We start from the raw sequence: 18,746 nt of genomic DNA, 5'->3' as shown, positions 1-18,746 counted from the left end.
AGCTCCATTCCGAGTAGCTCACTCTGACTAGCCCTCCCTAACCGGCCCTTCCTTCTCCCACCTAACTCCCAACACATTTTAAAACCACGTTAGAAGCTACAATTAATTGATCCTGTCACCTTTTCATGTCCCTCCTGACTTCATTTCCTTCCTTATTCAGCTTGGATTCCATAGTCCCATATACATTCCTCGCATAGACTCTTAAATTCCACCTCTCTCTTTTTTGTACGTTGTTGACCTCACCCAGCAAAACCACAACCTCATTAATTACAACTCTGCTTACTCCATGTCTGGACCCTGACAGATGAACATCAAGGGACAAAAACACAAAGATGCTTATTGCCCTCACTTTGACCATAGCAAAAGGGGGACCCTTGGGGTTTCCTGACAATCCCATTTTCCAAGTCCATTCACTTTCCCTAGCAGACTGTTCCATACCTTCTCTTCCTCAAATTCCCAAACCTCTCTCATCCTCCTTGTCAGCTTTTTACTCCACTGAGAAAATAAAAGTAACCAGAAAAGAACTACTCTGTGTATCCACCACAACTGCCCACCCGTATTCTCTGCTGACACTGTGGCTGAACTTGTTTCTATCTGAGGCAAGTTCTTCCACTTATATACTAGATCATTCCATTCTCACCTAGTCAAGACATTGCTTTAGCAAATGTTCCATCTCTCTCAGACAAACATGACGTTATAATTGCCATCTTAAAAAAAATCCTCCCTTTTACCCTGTCCCTTTCTCTAGCTACCACCTTATTTCTTGGCTCCCCCCTTAGAGCAACACTCTTCAAGATCTGCCTACATTCATCGTTTGTACTTCTCCTCCTCTCATTCTTACTTAAACTCACTACAGCTAGGCGTTGGTGCCCACCACTGCCTGACCTGCTGTTGTCAAGGTTACCATGACTTGCAAGTTGGTAAACAAGTGACCACTTCCCACTCCTCATCTGATTTGATGCAGATGATCGCTGCCTCCATTTTTTAAAGTTCTTTCTTCACTTGGCTGCCAGGACACCTGATTTCACTGGTTTTGCTCCTACTTCACTGGCCCAGCTTTCTCAGTCTGCTTTGCTGATGCCTCTCATCTTTCTAGCCTCTGTCAGAGTTCCTTAGATCTCCTTTCTCTATCTAAGCTTACTTTAGGTGATCTCACTAAGGTTCATGGTTTCAAATACCAGTCATATACTGATGACCCCTGACATTTAGCTCCAGCCCCAGCCTCTGCCCAGAACTCCTGACAAATGTCAACAGCCTGCTCGCCTTCTCCCTTTGGATGATGTCTAAAGCTTCATGTGTCTAAAACCAAAGTCCAGATACTCACTGCCTGAATATGCTCCTCCTGCATTTTTCCTTAGTAAGCAACATTTCTAAACTTTCAGTCGCTCAGGTCAATAATTTTGGAGTCACCCTGAACTCCTCTCTTTCTCTCATGCCCCAGATCCAATCTGTACGCAAATCATGCCAGTCCATGCTTTGAAGAACTGGCCATTTCTTAAAACATATGCTCATGTGCCTAAATGATTACCATAGTTTTATCCTTTGAAACTCATTTAGATTTTTAGAAACACCTACAAGTCACAACAAGTTTTATGACTGTGGTTTGTAATAAAATCTGTATAATTCACATTTCAGTCAAAAATAAAATGTAAATATAAAACAGGAAATGGCTTTCTTTTTATTTATTTATTTATTTATTTATTTATTTATTTATTTATTTATTTATTTATTTATTTTTGGCTGTGTTGGGTCTTCGTTTCTGTGCGAGGGCTTTCTCCAGTTGCGGCAAGCGGGGGCCACTCTTCATCGCAGTGCGCGGGCCTCTCACTATCGCGGCCTCTCTTGCTGCGGAGCACAGGCTCCAGACGCGCAGGCTCAGTAGTTGTGGCTCACGGGCCTAGTTGCTCCGCGGGATGTGGGATCTTCCCAGACCAGGGCTCGAACCCGTGTCCCCTGCATTGGCAGGCAGATTCCCAACCACTGCGCCACCAGGGAAGCCCCGGAAATGGCTTTCTTGAGTGATTTATAAATATCCCTGAAAGCCAATTCTAAAATAATAGTTTCAAAAATGAGCAACATCAATGGAATGAATAACTTATCAAATTATCACTAACAAGGATGCTGTTTATTTAGTTTTAGTTTTATAGGCTCTGGATTATTGTTTAAAATTTATCTCCATTCTTTATACTTACAATTAACAGTAACATTTCATGAGTAATACAAAGACTTATTTATTGCTCTTTAATGTTGATAAAGAGTATTGACTCTGGAACCACACTGCTTGCATTCAGTACTGGCTCTATTATTAGATGGAAAACTACATTCTCACAGACAATTTCCTTAAATGGTCTGTGCCTCAGTTTTTCTATCTGTAGAATGAGGATAAGAGTGCTTACCCGAGGATTTCTTCCTAGGATCAAATGCGTTCATGTACTTAAATGTTTAGGATAGTACCTGGCACAGAGTAAGAGACAGGAATGGTACTAGGAATAAAAGAATTATATGGCAGATTCTTTGTTACTAGAAGCCCTCAGGGAACTTGAGGCTTAATAGAAAATCTGAAAGGTTAAAGACATTATGAGGTTTTAGAGATTGTTCAAGACAACCATAAAAGAGATATCTGAAGACAATAGGTATTAGTTATCTACAAAGTGAGAGAACTGACCAACAAATGCCATAGACATTCAAACGAGAAAGATTACTTCTATCAACAGCAGGTTAAGATAATTTATGGTGAAATTTTTGTGTTTTAAATGTTCGGTTTCAATTACAATAAAACTGAGATCTGTACTCATAAAGCACCAATATTGACATATGAACATGTAGAAGCATAGGATTTTAGTACAAACTGCTAACTGTAGAGCTTTGATTAGGTGCTGTAGGAAACATAGATACCTATTTATGTGTATATAAGAAGCTGCCGTTTATATTGGTACCACTACCCACTGAACTATCACCGTGTTCATCAAGTTATTTATTATAAGGAGTATCAATTATATATCACTGTGGGCTTTTCTTCTTCCTGGCACAATTATACATTATTGAAGATGTGTATTTAGTCAACAAATAGTAATTGAGTACCTACTCTGGGCAAGACACAGTCTTCTCATGCTAAGAAGCTATATTGCCAAATAAAAATGTAAGATTGCTCTAGTGATGTTGTTATTTATGCCTTTCAAATAGACATGCTTTCCTGAAATGGAATTAATTGCCACTAACCCCAGAACTGTGAAGCTATGTATACAAGTGGACAAAGTATTTTCAAAGTTTGTCCCCAGGACAGGGGAAAAAAAAAGTCCTAAAACATTTCTTCCCTCTTTTCCCCTCTAGTTGTCACGCCACAACAAACTCTTGCAGCAGATGCTCAAACCAGGATCCGATCCAGATGACGGTGATGAAGCCTTAAAGTATTATGCCAACCACACTGCACAGATCGAGGTAACCATCTATTACTTCTTGAATGGGACCAACTGTGAAAAGATATGTGTACTTTCTCTTTCAGACCATTTTCATTATTGTTTCCTAGAACAACGAAGTAGAATTGAGTGATGTAAACTGTAAAAGTATATATACCAAAAGAAGAGATGTGAGCAGTGACGTATAAGAAATTCATGTGCACATCTTTCAAAGTTGTCTTTATTTTTTGACCAGAAATATATGTAAATTCTCTTTTATAATTAATAAGGTTGTTTTTTTTTGTTTGTTTTGTTTTGGTCCTGGAAGAGATCATTGCAGAGCAGTGATATTTTAGAGACAGGATTATTATAGTGGATATTATCATTCAAGAAATGGTTTCTTTTTAAAAACTATGGAAAGCTTATTAAAGTAGAGATCTCTGTGTAAGAAAGTATTCAGAAGGATGGGAAAAACGGAAGGCACTAGCAAAGTTTTCATGTTGATAGCATGAGCTTGAAATGGTTTAACAATGTCCATTTCACTTTGCAGCAATTCAGTCCCACCCCCGTAAATGAGACCTTATTGAAGGGCTGGTGGCAGTTCAGGAGGTGTGGGTCAACATGGCCTTAATCATTTTGTGTTGTGAGACCCATCTGGCTGTCATTCACTAGCTATGGTATCATTTTGAAACTGGTTGGCAGAGCTAATCAGGCAGAAGTGAGCAGAGTAGTTGACGCCTGTCACTCGTAATTTACATTCACACATTCATTCACTTTGGCAGATATTTTTAGTTTTCAGCAGAGTGCATGATGGCATCACTGCTATTAACTCTCAAGGTACATAATCACTGTACCTTCTTGTTTACTGTTGCCAAACCTTTGCAATCATGAGAATTATTACTTTGTGTCTCAAAATGAATCCCTTGCTCACGTTTATAAACATTAATAGCTTTGGTGGTAGACTTGACTTAGTGCAGTGCATGAGCCGGACCAGCAGCAAAAACATTGCTCACTACATCAGGTGCTTAGGAACTGGGAAGCTGGCAAAGTCAGGAAGCCGGAGAAATTGATACGAATAAATCATCCAACCACCAAGGTTCTGCAGAAGGTCCCAGAGGCCAAAGTACAAAGCCAGTGATTAGAAGAGAATATCAGGAATGGTAGACAGAATGGGCAGGTAGAATAGCAGGTGGGCCAGAGGTAGAGGTTGGGTTAATACTTGTGTGTGAGAGACAGAGGCTGTTATTGAAGCTGGACTTTTATTGGTTCCCAGCAGTGAGGAGAGATTTAGCTGTAAATACATATATTCGGTAAATGTTTACTGAGCCTTTACTCTTTACCAATTACATACACATAGAGAAGGTCATTCTGTGTAGTAATTGTATAAACAAAGACCAGCGAAATTTAGAGAAAATAGTGATTAACTGTGCCTGGGGAATTTCAGGATGGATTTCACAGAGAAGGTTGTCATAAAGTATATATTAAAAGAATAAGTAGAGGTTCCTCTGTACTAAAGTTTGGGCATGGGATTTCAGGTAGAATTAAATGAAGGGAAGGTGAAAGAACATAGGAAGGGGAATGACTCTCTTCAAAAGATTACTGAAGTTGCTGTTTGGAAAAGGGATTGGAAAAGGGAATGAGGCAAAGAATGCAGGTAGATGAAATAGGAAGATAGAAAAGGGAGAAATGGTGGTACTGAAGATGACTTGATTAGAGAAAATAGACACACATATATTATAACACACACACACATATACATATGTAAAGGGCTTGATGCTTGATATTGGATTGCACATGTAAGGTGAGGGAAATACTGGGGAAAATGATGCCCCTGGGGCTTCTGGTTTGAATAAATGAACAGAAATTGGTGTTATGCATGGGGATCCTAGCTTTGGCAGATAAAATGAACAGGAAGATCATTTGTTGATTCTTGGATAAATTGAATTTGAGGTGACTTTGAGGAATGCATTAAGTTGGATATAGAAGTTAAGGGTTCAAAGGAGTAGTCTGAGTTGATGATCTAAATTCTTCGCTTTGACCAATCCTCATGTTCGTTCAAAGACCAGCTCATATGACCTATTCAGAGAGGACTCCCCTCCTTCCTTCAGGCATTCATTAATTTCATCCCACTATGCTCCCACAGCAGTTTGATCATTCTGTTAATGTGTCATGTGGGAATACTGTTAGCTTCTTCTGGGTAACTTGTCCCCTGTTTGAGGCAGAAGCTAGTCTTGATCATCCTTTTATTTCCAAAACTGAACACTGTTCTTGGAGCCTAAGCATAATAATGAGTACTGTTGAAAATAATAGTTTGTCTATATGTTATAGACTCAAAGACCCTGGGAAATAGGAAGGACCTTGTGGGTTACCTAGTCTGTTCACCTATCCAAGGAGGAATTGCTTTATAAGGATCCTGTTTCTGCTTTAAATTCTTCCTGTGATAGTGATCTCACCACTTCAGGAGGAAACATCCAATTTGGAATAACTCCAATAATTAGAAAGTTATTTTTTGATAAAACATGCACTCTAGTCCACTTTTATGTTTGCCTACTGTTCCGAATATTTGCTACCCTGTCAACACGACAGCTTGCCTCTAACATTTGAAGAACCATTGTGATTAATAAGCAATACAAGCTTTTATAGATAGGGATTCATGTTGTTTTTTCACTTTGAATTTCCCAGGACTCCTCACCTAAGGACTGAATAAGCATTTGTTGAATAAGTATATTTTAAAAAGTATACATTTTTGGCTTTTTACGGTTAACACATTCCCATCTCTTTCAGTAATCCCTCCAGTCTGTCAATGCTCCTTGTAAAATGTAACAACCAAGATCAAACATAACGTGTCCTAAAGGGGCTGAAAAGCTTGGCTTACAGTGATCAGAACATTATTTCTTAAATGCACCCTGAGTTTTTTTTTAAATGTTTGACACTGTTGGATCAAGTAAACCTTTTTTTCCCACACATAGTTGCTTACCATACCAAATAGGTCCAATTCTTCCTTTGTACAATTGATTTTTTTAGCCTATGTTCAAGAATTTTATTTACCACTACAAATTTCTTCTTTGTTTTATGATAGTATTCTAGTATGTGGTCTGTGTATATAACATATCATTTAAGGTAGCTTCAGTTACAAGTAAAAGAATACCAGACTGACAATTTTTTAAACGATAAAAATGTTTGATTATCCCACATAATGGGAAGTCTGGAGGTACCAGTAGTTCTATAATTGATTAAATGACTCAGTGATGTCTTCAAACACTCAGACCTTTTTCATCTCTTCTGCTAAGTCTTCCTTATTATGCTGGTGATATGTCACTTCATGGTTGCAAAATGGCTGCCAAAGTTTTAAGTATCATCACCACCTTTTGTTCTAAGCAGGAAGAAAGATGGTACAGGCAAAAAAGAGCTTTTGTGTTGTGTATTTGATCTTTTGTTGTTATTTTATTTGTCTCGTGTGGCTTTCTGTCTTTTCAGGAAGCAAAATCTTTCCTGGGAGCACCTCGTAACCCCAGGATATTTCTCCTTATGCCTCATTTCCCAGAGCTAGGCTATTTGCTCATCACCATACCAGTCAAAGGGAAATAGAATGACTCTTTTGCCTTAAACCAATCCTGTGATTCATTCTTGAGAGCTCGGTAGAGTACATAAATATGAAGCTTGAGACTTAGTCTACACAAACCCATGTGACATAGGAAAGCTGTATGAAAACATTTACCCTGGGTTTTGTTGTTGTTGTTGTTGTTTAAAGTTAAATTCTTACAAATACCAAATAAGAGAAGTACAAAATAATGACTATTCACATCTGGGTATATGCTTGAATGGATGTTATACCTACAAAAATATGTTTTGCCACATTTTAATGACATAAAGCATTTTTCTCTGTAGAACTCAGGGCACATCATGTTGTATATGTCATTTGTTCCCCAACAGCCCTTTTTAGGAAGAACAGGCTAACAGCAGGATAAAAATATACCAAGTGCTGTGCCTAAGATTACATAGCCAGTCACTTGCCAGTTAAGACCCTCTTAGTTCTCTGATGTACTTCATGAAAATAAAAATGCGTGGCAAGAGTTTAATGCTAATCCAGAAAGAATAAAGATTTTCTTTTGTTATTTATAACAAAATATAATACTTGTAATACATTAGTCCAGTTAATTTCTCTCATTTAAAGAGAAAAATGTAAAGGACTATTTCAAATACTTCAAATTGGTCTATTTTTTCATAACTGAAGTCATAAAGTATCATTAATAAAGTCATGATAAAAACAGAAAATAGTTTAAGACCATCCGAAGCCTGAAAGAAATGCAAATTAATGTTTTCAGATTGTTCGGCATGATAGGACAATGGAGCAAATAGTGTTTCCCGTCCCCAATATATGTGAATACCTCACGCGAGAATCCAAGTGCCGCGTGTTCAATACCACGGAAAGGGATGAACAAGGAAGTAAAGTGAATGACTTTTTCCAGCAAACGGAAGATCTCTACAATGAGATGAAGTGGCAGAAGAAAATCAGGAGTAAGTACAGTAAACTGAAATGGTTCATTTTGAGCATAATGATAGATACCTTGGTACTTTGGGATACCTGACAGTATTCATTTCAATTGGTTCTTAATTTCTTGCCATCTGATGTTACTGAGATCGTTTATAGGCTTAAGATTGTAAGCTCAGTCTACAACTGAAGCCAAGACACCTGTGGCTTAAGGAAAACAGAAGACTCTGAATAATTAGATCACCTTTTAGTGCTGATCCTATAGTTTTATAAATATTATGACATCCAAGATTGCAGCTGTATGTTTCAGCCTTGGAACAGCTGCAGGTTTGAAGTGCATCAACAGGCCCTGACCGGCCTTAACAGTCAGTGAATGGGGTGGAGAGATGTCGGCACCAGCACTTTTGTCCTCTTGTGTTTCTGATCTTATAATTGAGTAGATTGTTTAATGTTTTCTTCTGAGAGTCATTCTATCTTTCAACATATCTGTACCTCACCAAATCAAAGTAAAAATTGTGTGACACTTGCATTCAAATAAGGCAGGGTTATAATGTCACAGTTAAAAGTTACCATAATCCAGTTCCCATCACTTATTTCTCAGGTCTCCAGTCTATTTGGAAATATTATGTAACAACCTAAATGGGGAAAGAATTTGGAAAAGAATGGATACATGTATATGGATAACTGAATCACTTTGCTGAACACCTGAAACTAACACAACATTGTTAATCAACTATACTCCAATATAAAATAAAAAGTTAAAAAATAAAATAAAATAAAAAGTCTTTTAAAAAGTTTACAAAAAAATTGAAAAATTTTCAAGTTTAAAATAAACTTTATTTTCCCAGATGAGAAATATCATGAGTTTTTAACAAAAATTGATAGGGGAAAACTTTTGATTAGGTCTTTTCTGACTTTTGGGAAGGTTTTCCAGACAGGCAGGCATATGTTCTCAGTACCTCTACTCAACAGTGCTTCATCATTTTAGTTCCCTAGGAACTTCAGTGATTGTGCTTTATGAACTTGGTTGAGCTTGAGACATAGCATCTTTGGATAAAGATTGTAGCATGCATTGTCACACTTTCTTAGCAGAATATTTGAAAAAAATATAGAAATTACTCTCCCTTAGCATTTTACCGTGTAGAACCTTATGGAATTCAGAGAAAATTTTGGGTGTCCAGAATACATATGAAAACTCAATCTGATAAACATACTTTTTGTTCTTGACAAAAAGTAAATTGAATAATGAGCCAGTGCTTGTAGGATCTGTGCTTTTTTAGATAAATGTTTTGTCATTTATCAAAAAACAAATCTTGGGACTTCCCTGGTGGTCCAGTGGTTAAGACTCTGCCCTCCCAATGCAGGGGGCCCAGGTTCAATCCCTGGTCAGGGAACTAGATCCCGCGTGCTGCAACTAAGAGCCCTCATGCCGCAACTAAAGGAGCCCACATGCCACAACTGAAAGATCCTGCCATGCCGCAACTGAGACCCGGTGCAGCCAAATAAATAAATAAATATTTTTTAAAAAACCAAATCTTAAAATAATTTCCAACGTACAGTTTACTTTTAAAATTTGGAAGCAGCTTATGATCAGGTTATAGACAGATCTAATTCATTTGATGGATTTGTTATTACAAATGTATGCATCAACATCTTCTGATTTTGTCTTAATATTCTGCTTTTTAAAATGAGGACTCCTAATTCAGGAATGATGGAGATGCAGATGTTTACAATTTATGACACATTAGTCAACTAAATCCCACGGCTAATCATAGCCTATTCCAGTGCTGGAATGCTCCATTCCAAGAGAAGGAAAACAAGAAGTACTGAAGGGAAGTGTAGTTTATAAGTAAGCAACAGACTTGAGATTGGAATTCACAGAACATAATTTGAAAAGCTTAAAATTTCTATTTGAAAATTGAGATGTCTTTCCCCCTCAACTGACTCCAATATTTTAAATCTGATGTTAAACTATTAAGAGTTAGAGAATGGACAAGACTTGAATAAGTCACGTGTCAAACTTATATGCATGACTTATCTGTTCAGTTCTTTAGGAGAGGTGAAAAGAACTGAGTTTTGGTTTATGTAAATGCCAGTTGTATTCAGTAGATGCATCTGCTAATTCATTTCTGATGACAGATACAGAATCCCGTTTCTGAAAATATTCAGCAAAGCCTCTCCCACTTATTGGTAGTTCTTGTTGTATATTTCATTTACTTCTGCTGTTGCAAACCCAACAAGTTCTCGGGAAGCCTAAAGGTTTAAAACTTAGTGTTATAAATCACTAGTTCCCTGTAAGCAATGCTATGCCATGCTGTTAAGTTTCAGAGTTTCAGGTAGCTGTGACTGTGATTTGGAATTTTCACCAGAGATAAATCTGTGCAAGGGGTGGGGGGTTTTATTTTACTTTAAGACATGGGAGTGAGACCAATTTATCAATATTACTAAATTACACAGCAATGTATACCATTCCATTAATAGGGGCCCCAGGCGGCTGCTAAACTCTCTTCCCCCCTAATCTGTTCTAGGGATAAATTAAAGAGAATTCATATAGAATCATCTTTTCTGACCACCTTTAGCAATTGCAGAATTACTCATCCTTCTACAATGGCTTAGATGTAAACTGGCTAAAGGAGAAAGAAGGAATCAAATAGAAAACTCCTTTTTGGTATCGATTATAAATGTTCTAAAATAAGTCGTAGTTTTATAGTAGTTTACAAAAATGCATTTAGTAAAATGTTATTTCAGGAGGGGTCCTGTGATGAAATCAAAATTCATTTTCTGTTCTGTTCCACTGCGCTTCTTTCCCGCTAGGTAACCCTGCCCTGTTCTGGTTCTCAAGGCACATTTCTCTCTGGGGGAGCATCTCCTTCAACCTGGCTGTGTTTATCAACTTAGCTGTGGCTCTCTTCTACCCATTTGGGGATGATGGAGATGAAGGCAAGTGCTTGTCTATCTTTAAATGATAAGTATTTTTGAGTCTAAAAACAATACTCTTGATGCATGCCCTAACTATCTAAACCTTCCCAATTACAACAATTACATTCTTGTTGAACAGATTTTCTTTATTCATTGGAAATAGAGAATGATGGTAAGGAGAGTAGGCAAAAAACGATGGTCAATATAAATGTTTTTCAAAAAGCTCATATACAGAAGAGCTAGTAGAGCTATATTATATATTGACAAATAAGGCAATGAAAAAATTATTTGTATGTAATTTTTGTGACTGAAAGCATTTTTATACTGTATTGTTTCAATTGCATAAATATATGGGAAAAATGAGAGGGATGTATGCCAAAATGTTGACTGAGATAAATAAGTAGAATCTCTATTTTACTCTCTTCTCTTTGCTTTCCGTGTTGTCTGAGGTTTCTACAAGGAGCAGGCAAGTAATCTGAAAAGCAGTTTTTAAATGTACAGGGTAAGACAATATGATAATAGAGCATAAAGGATATTGACTATGAAGTTGATATTATTAAACGAACAATACATGAGGTTTTGCAAAAGCAAAGACAAGAGAAATTATCCCATGTTAAGTGAAATGGGAAATAATAGGAGAGGTATGCTAAAGGGTGGGACTGTGGGAATTAAGTTTTGTTTAAATCTGGCAAAAGTGCATATGGGAAAATATGTCACAGGCTTGGGATACAATCCAGTCAATAACTTTGGAATGGGCGTTGAGAGAATGGCTTGGAGGACAAGATGGGAGATGCCAGCAAACAATCACCACAAGGTGCTTTTGTATCTCATCTGTTCATAGGATTATGTGAGAATCTAATGAGATGCTATAGGTACAGCAGTTAGAATAGCGGCTGGTGAGCGCGCCGTAAAGCTTAGCTGTCGATGTTGTTTGTTGTTACAAGATAAATAATAGTACTACAAAGGGAAGCTCAGTGAAAAGGATGGTATGACACGAGCAACAGGTGTTTAGGCCTATTTCAGATGAACTGGAGGTGAGCAGAAAGGGAAATGGGAGTGTGGTGGTAATTTATTATTTCAAAGGTCCGTTACAGACAGCAGATATCAAAGTTCTAGCCTTTGGGTATAATCGGAGTGGTCATAAAAAGTTTGATTCTTTTAGAAGGTACGCCAGTGCTAATAAAAGAAGAATATTTGGCAGTGGAGTAGATGTGTGAGTTAAATAGCAATGGAAACATAGCAAATATTTGGCCGCCCTATGTAGGGAAGTTGCAAATACAGCAGGAAGTAGAAGCAGCTTTCTCTTCATTGTGTTTAGTCTCATTTAGTGATGATAGCCCTCTTGGCATAGAAGAATGTAACTCTTGTTAAGGGGAGAAGTCCAGCCGGAAATGATAAATTAGTATCATCTGCACACGGAATGCTGAGAGTAGATTGTAGTGTCCTGGTTAATAGAAGCATAACATCTTAGATATGGAAGCAGTTCTGGAATCATCTAATATCAAATCATCATTTGACACATAAAGAGATGGAATCCCAGAGAAGCTGAAGAATGGCAGATCTCAGAGTAGAAAGTTAACGCTTTTGTTTACAATCTAGGACTTTTCTCCATGGATGATTAGGTTGGGAGTGTGTAGGTAACCGGTGTCCCTTTATACAGGACATCATCTTCCCTGAGTTCCATTCCATGATACCTTTACGAGACCACCAGAGCCAAAGTATACAGCCTCTGCTACCACCAACTGTACATGAAATATCATGGAGATGGGCACTGCCACCCCTCTGGACATCTATTTACTCAGCAGGAGAAAGTAGAACACCCGCTACATTTTTTCATATTTGCCTGACTATAACAATTATGATAGTAAAACTGATGAGGATAACAGCAGCTGTTATTGTTTACCGTTTAGATAGGATCAGGCAAAATGCTAAGCACGTCATATGCATAACTTCATTTAATCTTCCTGACAATCCATAAAGTAAGTACTTCATCCTCACAGATAAAGACTTAGAGGCTTAGGAAGATTTGCCCAATAATTCGGGAGTAGAATCTGGAACTGTGTATTTTCTTAACAAGTTCCCAAGGTGTTGCTAATACAACTGGTCCTTGAACAAGAACTTGAAACCACATACATAGTAGAATTTGGAATGAGGCTCCAGCCTCAGAAAGAAATAGGACTAACACAAACAAGGCAGGAAAACATGCTGTGTCATCATCAGATGCAGACTTTACTCTTCAAAAGGGACTGAATAGACGTTAACAGTAGTAGCCAAGATGGAGGCGCACTCTTAGGTATCTGGGTGTGGGTGTGGCGCTAAGAGGGGAGGGAAGGCATGAGCTGCCATTTTGGCAATGTGGAATCCGCAGATTGTTTGGGTAATCTGATTACAGTTCTAGATGGGTTATTTAATTATAGCTCCATGAATAAGGTTACAATTTTGGTCAGGATTAACTGAGCCGCCAACCTTCAGTTACACGCTATGCATAGCTAGGAAGGCTGAGGAAGCAAAGTTAAGACTGACTAGCACACTTGGCCATCAGAACTGGCTGGAGAAGGTAAATTCTGTGCTGGACGTGCAAGTCTCTAACCCTGGATTTTGTCAAGCATAGGCCAGATGACTCCATGGCTGGAGCACTTTGAGGCAATTTAAAGATGAATTAGTTAATCATAAGATTCCTTCCAAAAAGTGCTAAAAAAAGTGATGGGGCCATGTCAGAGAACACAGGATTCAACTTGAAAGGTCTCCCAGTGGCCACATCAGTGGAAATTTTGAGAAAAAATACTGACAGTAATACGTAATAACCCATAGAATAAAATAAGAATCCAGCAGTCCAGCAGTCTATATTGATAGAAGAGAAAGTATTCCAATTAATCAGTGTAGAAGGAATAATGGAAACAGAATGTCACCATTTGGCGAACATCATACGGTAGTAAGAATCATCAGTGGATGCTAAAATTAATAGGTGAGTGTTAGATGAAAAAGTATAGTGAGAAACAGGATACTGACATAGTCAAAGTGTATTTCTCCATAATATACTTATTATAAAAGAAAGAAGAGTGACTTTAAAGTGGAGAAATCAGTTTAATTATGTGATCAATGTTAATGTCACCAGTAATGAGACACAGCAACATCGAGTGCCTCTTGACATGATGTGCTGACAAGGACATGGCATCATTTGCCAAAAATGCATAAACTGAGGAAATTTCAGGCAAATCCAGAATGAGGAACATTCTACAAAATAATTGGCCCATACTCTTGAAGCTTATGTAAGTCAAAGAAATATTGAGGAATTAAGAGACTAAAGAGACATGACAGCTAAAAAGAATGTGTGATCCTGGTTCAGAAAAAAGACATTATTTGGGCAATCCATGAACTTTGAATAAGGTGTATAGATTAAAGTGGTATATCATATTAATTTCCAGATATTGATCATGGTAATGTGATTAGGTAAGGTATTTGGGGAATCTAGGTAAAGGGTATATGGGAATTTTGTATTATATTTGCAATGGTAACATTGTCAGAAAGTTTTGAAATAAAAAGTTAAAAAAGAAAAAAAGAAGTAAATATGAAGACTCCATCCAACTCTGAGGTTCCTGGTTTCTGGGTATAGAAGTTGATCACAAAAATCACCTAGTGAATCCTGGGCCAAAAAAAGACCTGTGGTCAAAATGGGCCACCTTTCCCAACCCCAGATCCTAATGCAAACTGCTCCGGAGTCACTGTGGCTGATGTGGCAGGGCGAATGGGCTGAGTATGCTTTCTCCAAGGGTATTTTCCAGCCTGACCACACATGAGCTACTGGGAATCAGTTGTGCCCAGATCTCTGGTTCACACTTGGGTTGTAATATTAAGTGAGAGAATAGTGTCACCCTTCAACCAGGGTAGTAGTGTACAGTAATTAAAGGGAGATACTTAGTGGGGAAGGTGATTCTCAGAGGATCAGCTTAGAAGGCACCCACCCTCCCAACCCCTACTGCGGATAATCTCCTTTCATTGCCAGGCTTTGCAGAGCTCTGAATTTCTTCAGGAATCCAGGGCTTATCGTGTGGCTGTAGGTTTTGGTCTGGGTTTCCGTGTTTGGTTGATTGGTTTATATGTTTAACATGTGCTTCTCTAAAAAAGAAACTTGTGCCAACCAGTTGCTATGCTGGTTGTGGCTGAAGCCACAGCTGTTGACGCTAGGGAAACTCTGAGATGTCCACTCAGAAGTTGAGCGTTGCCATGCCAACCATCCCTGCCCAGTTTGGCAAAGGCAGACCGGTTAGCAGAGAAAAGTGCTGCCATGGGAATTTCTTATATCCAGATAGCATATGATTTTTTTAAAATATTGTTTTCGAATTTGGGGTGTAATTCTTTTTTCCCTCAAGTGCTTTGTGTTAAAGGAAATAAGTTCTTCAAGGTGGTTTTAATGCATTCATCTTAATAACAACCATTGATGAAGTGTGGCTGGGTGCCAGGCACTGTGCTAGGCCCTAGAGATACAAAGGTTGGGAAGGTTGTCCTTGTCCTCAAGGAACTTACAGTCTAGTTAAGGGATGAAGAAAGGAGTGAGGCACAATAGTAAAGAACACCCATAGATTTATCTGGTCTACTTTAGCTGGACTGATGTGGGGGAAACAGGAAATTCTTCTGAGGCTCTGCAAGAGGCAGAGCAATGAAGAGGGGAGTAATAAGCAGCAAGCTCTCTAAGTAAACGTATAAACAAGTCAGTTGAGGTAGATAGGAGAGGCGAATTGCCTTGAGGTCTCCAATTTTTCTATTTGAATTTTTTTTATTAAGGACAAAGTTTATACTTTCTAACAATAATATATAGAGGGAATTCTAAAAATGTTTTCTGTTACAAAAGTAATACATGCTCATTATAGAAAATTAATATAAAGTATTAAGAAGACAGTCCCCCCTTTCGACCCTTAATGGATAAAAAATGGCTTTGACAGTCTGTACTGTCTTCTCTAAAGTTTGTCAGAGAGTTTCAGTTTATTCTTTTAGCATCAAATCTTCAGCTAGAAAACAGTATGATCATTCTTATAGAATATGATTACAAATTATTGTCAATTGTCAAATGACAAAACTGTAAATTAATAGCCATTTTAAGTAATTTGTAAATGTATTTACTATTCACAAATACATATTTAACACTAAACTTTGTGCAGGGTACTAGGCTAGACACCATTTGAGTTCTCTCTACAAAGGGATCAAATACCCAGTTGTAAGTTCATGGTTATAATTTCATATTTAATCGAGGGGAAATCTCAGCAAGCCAGATACTGTCTGGGAAAGAGTGGTCAAGATGTGGTTAGATGATCAGGCCTTAGTGACAGTGCACAGTGTGACTATCAGTGCCAAAGCTGAGACCTTTAAAATAAGAATGTCACACCAAGTCATTGCTTATGAATTATACTGAAGAGTCCAGTGAGTGGCTGAGAGTTGTTAAGTGTGCAAAGATGTTGGCAGTTTTAGTAAACTTAAGAGTGAAGCTCCACAACTTGGGGAATTGGTAACTGGAGACTTAGTTACTTACTCAAAACGAGCTCACAGGTTATGTTTCTGTTTATTCATTTAGTCAGCAAATATTTGTTTGTTACTGCATGCCAGGCACTGGGACAGGCCCAGAGGTGGTCCTCACGCTGACAGAGCTCACGTTCTGATGGCACCCCAGTAAGCGTGAGAGAAGGTTGAAGGCGTCATTCTCTCCATGGCTCTTTCAGATCTGTGAAGCCCGGGCAGTTGGTGGTCAGGCTATGTTTTGGTAGACATAGAGGGCTCACAAGCCAGCGTCTTAATAAACATGAGTTGGGTACCCATTTTGTTCGTGTTGCCAGAGGACAGGAATTGAAGGTAATTTCCAGAGCAAGCAACTTACCCCTTTTTTTCCACCATCTTCAAAGTACTCTTATCAGATCATGAATCTGGTAAGGGGGCAGATCAGATCTCTCCTCCCAATCTTCTTCCATCACTGCTTGCTTGAATAGATAACATAAGAACAACATTGCAAAAGTAAACCTGTCTAAACAAGCGCTGCTCATTATCTGACTTTTGTTTGTTTTTTAATGACTGACAGGATATTCCTGCCTACTTTCGACCCATTAGCACTCACCATGAACTAAAGGCTTGAACAGAATTCATTGACGGAATCCAGATAATTCTGTGGTTTCCATGATAATACAGAAACTCTGCACATCAGAGCACTCGTGGTGTTTGCATTCAGAAGTGAATTTTATAAATAATAAAAAGAGGTGTGGCCCAGAGAAATCACTAGTGGAAAATCTCTATTTTATTGTTTCCCCTCTGACTTCATCAGCCTAAAGACACATGTTTGAGGTCTAATCAGCCCAAGAGTGTTGCCCTTTAATCTACTTCTGCAAATATAGCACCACATGACCTTCAGAGGGGGATTCTTTGAATCCCCATGTCAGAGCAAACGTCAATGAATTGTCCTTTTTTAAAAAGGAAATGTATTTTTGAACCCCTTTTAGAGCAATTTCTAAAGAAATTTTTGTTGTAATGGAGTTTAGTTTTGAAACATTTGGAACTTCTGTTTTCTGATGATGTAAATAGCTGAACATGTTTTTTTAGATGTTGATTTGGCTTTTAAATACACACATATACATATGTATTCATACACATAAATACACTTGTGTGTTTTAACAGTTAAAGCTTAGGTCTATTTCATTAAAGACTGGATATTCTACATTCTGAATTCTTTAGAGGAATCTATAATATAAAAACTTGATAATAATAAAACAGGACAAGGTATGAGTTCACTGCCTGATTCCATTTGATTTAGCTGAACATTTAGTGGTCATTAATCATAAATTTTGAATTAAGACTCCCAAGTGAGATATCTCTCTCCAAAGTATTTAGCATGTAACTCCCATAGGAGAGAAAGATGAACAAGTCTCAGACTTAATGAAAGGAGCGTTGACTAGTGAGTATTTAAGCTGCCTGGGATTCATCACAAACTTTCTGGAAATGTAATAATGAGTAATGTGTACAAAGACATTTCCTCTAAGTATACAGTGTATAGAGTGTATTATTTTGAAATTCACTGTCTTAGGGCTTATCTTGCTGTATTATATAAAGTAGAGTGACAAATATTTTAACATGTTCTAGTTTTGTTCTTAGTAAAAATAAACTCCTTCCACATTTTACAGGTACACTTTCACCGTTGTTCTCAGTTCTGCTTTGGATAGCAGTTGCAATCTGCACATCTATGCTGTTTTTCCTCTCCAAGCCTGTGGGTATTCGGCCATTTCTTGTGTCAGTAATGCTCAGATCAATATATACAATAGGTCTTGGGCCTACGTTAATACTTCTTGGTGCAGCTAATGTAAGTACTTTACTTAGCTTTCTACTGTTCTGGATTAATTAAAAGTGTGCTAAATATAAAAATGTAATGCTATGCTTTAACTCTGTATATACAGTAAATTCTAATTCATTGTGAATCCGAATTAATCAGAGTTTAACTTGTACCTTTTTTATTGACTTTTGAGAGAAAGGAAAATGGCAAGTGAAAATTTGATATATTTAAGTTGGTGGCATTTGGGGCATGACCCAGTTCTGCAGTCAATTTAATCCAATCCAGTTTAATGCCTTTGGCATACTATATGGGCAGCTATTGACAAAATTGATTCTGAGCCACTGTTAACATCCTAAAGTAACTTCTAAATCATCCAAGAAAGATTAAATTATATTCAGCAGAATTTTAGAAGTGAGTAACACCTTTTATAAAATGACCAAAGGAAAAGGGTTGCTATAAGAGAGAATATGAAGTTGGACTCTTTTTATGAGAACAAAACCTATTAACTTGTGAAAGGCATAGATGAGATTTTTTTTTCCACTAAATTTTTTTTTTTTTAATTTTGAAATATTAGAACAAGGGAGTACATTTCACAACTTGAGCTAGGTAAGTTTAGAATAAGTAAGCCAGACTACTG

The 18,746-nt window shown here is 37.7% G+C and overlaps 1 protein-coding gene across 4 annotated transcripts in view; it reads left to right on the top strand.

Annotated features, from left to right (window-relative positions):
* Window positions 1–18,746, top strand: part of ITPR2 (inositol 1,4,5-trisphosphate receptor type 2) — a 524,073-nt gene that overhangs the window by 410,792 nt on the left and 94,535 nt on the right. For all 4 annotated transcript variants that reach the window (XR_009505331.1, XM_059935504.1, XM_059935506.1 and 1 more), the window contains 4 exons: window positions 3,331–3,438; window positions 7,721–7,913; window positions 10,702–10,827; window positions 17,964–18,139. Coding sequence is in view for 3 of the 4 variants with exons in the window: in XM_059935504.1 (XP_059791487.1) it covers window positions 3,331–3,438; window positions 7,721–7,913; window positions 10,702–10,827; window positions 17,964–18,139 (603 nt within the window). In the remaining variant the exon portion in view is untranslated. The remainder of the gene's footprint in view (window positions 1–3,330; window positions 3,439–7,720; window positions 7,914–10,701; window positions 10,828–17,963; window positions 18,140–18,746) is intronic.

This window comes from Balaenoptera ricei, chromosome 10 (genome assembly GCF_028023285.1).
Source record: "Balaenoptera ricei isolate mBalRic1 chromosome 10, mBalRic1.hap2, whole genome shotgun sequence".
Taxonomy (NCBI): Eukaryota; Metazoa; Chordata; class Mammalia; order Artiodactyla; family Balaenopteridae; genus Balaenoptera; species Balaenoptera ricei.
The sequence above is the reverse complement of the archived record's forward strand: the minus strand, read 5'-3'. Positions and strand labels throughout refer to the sequence as shown.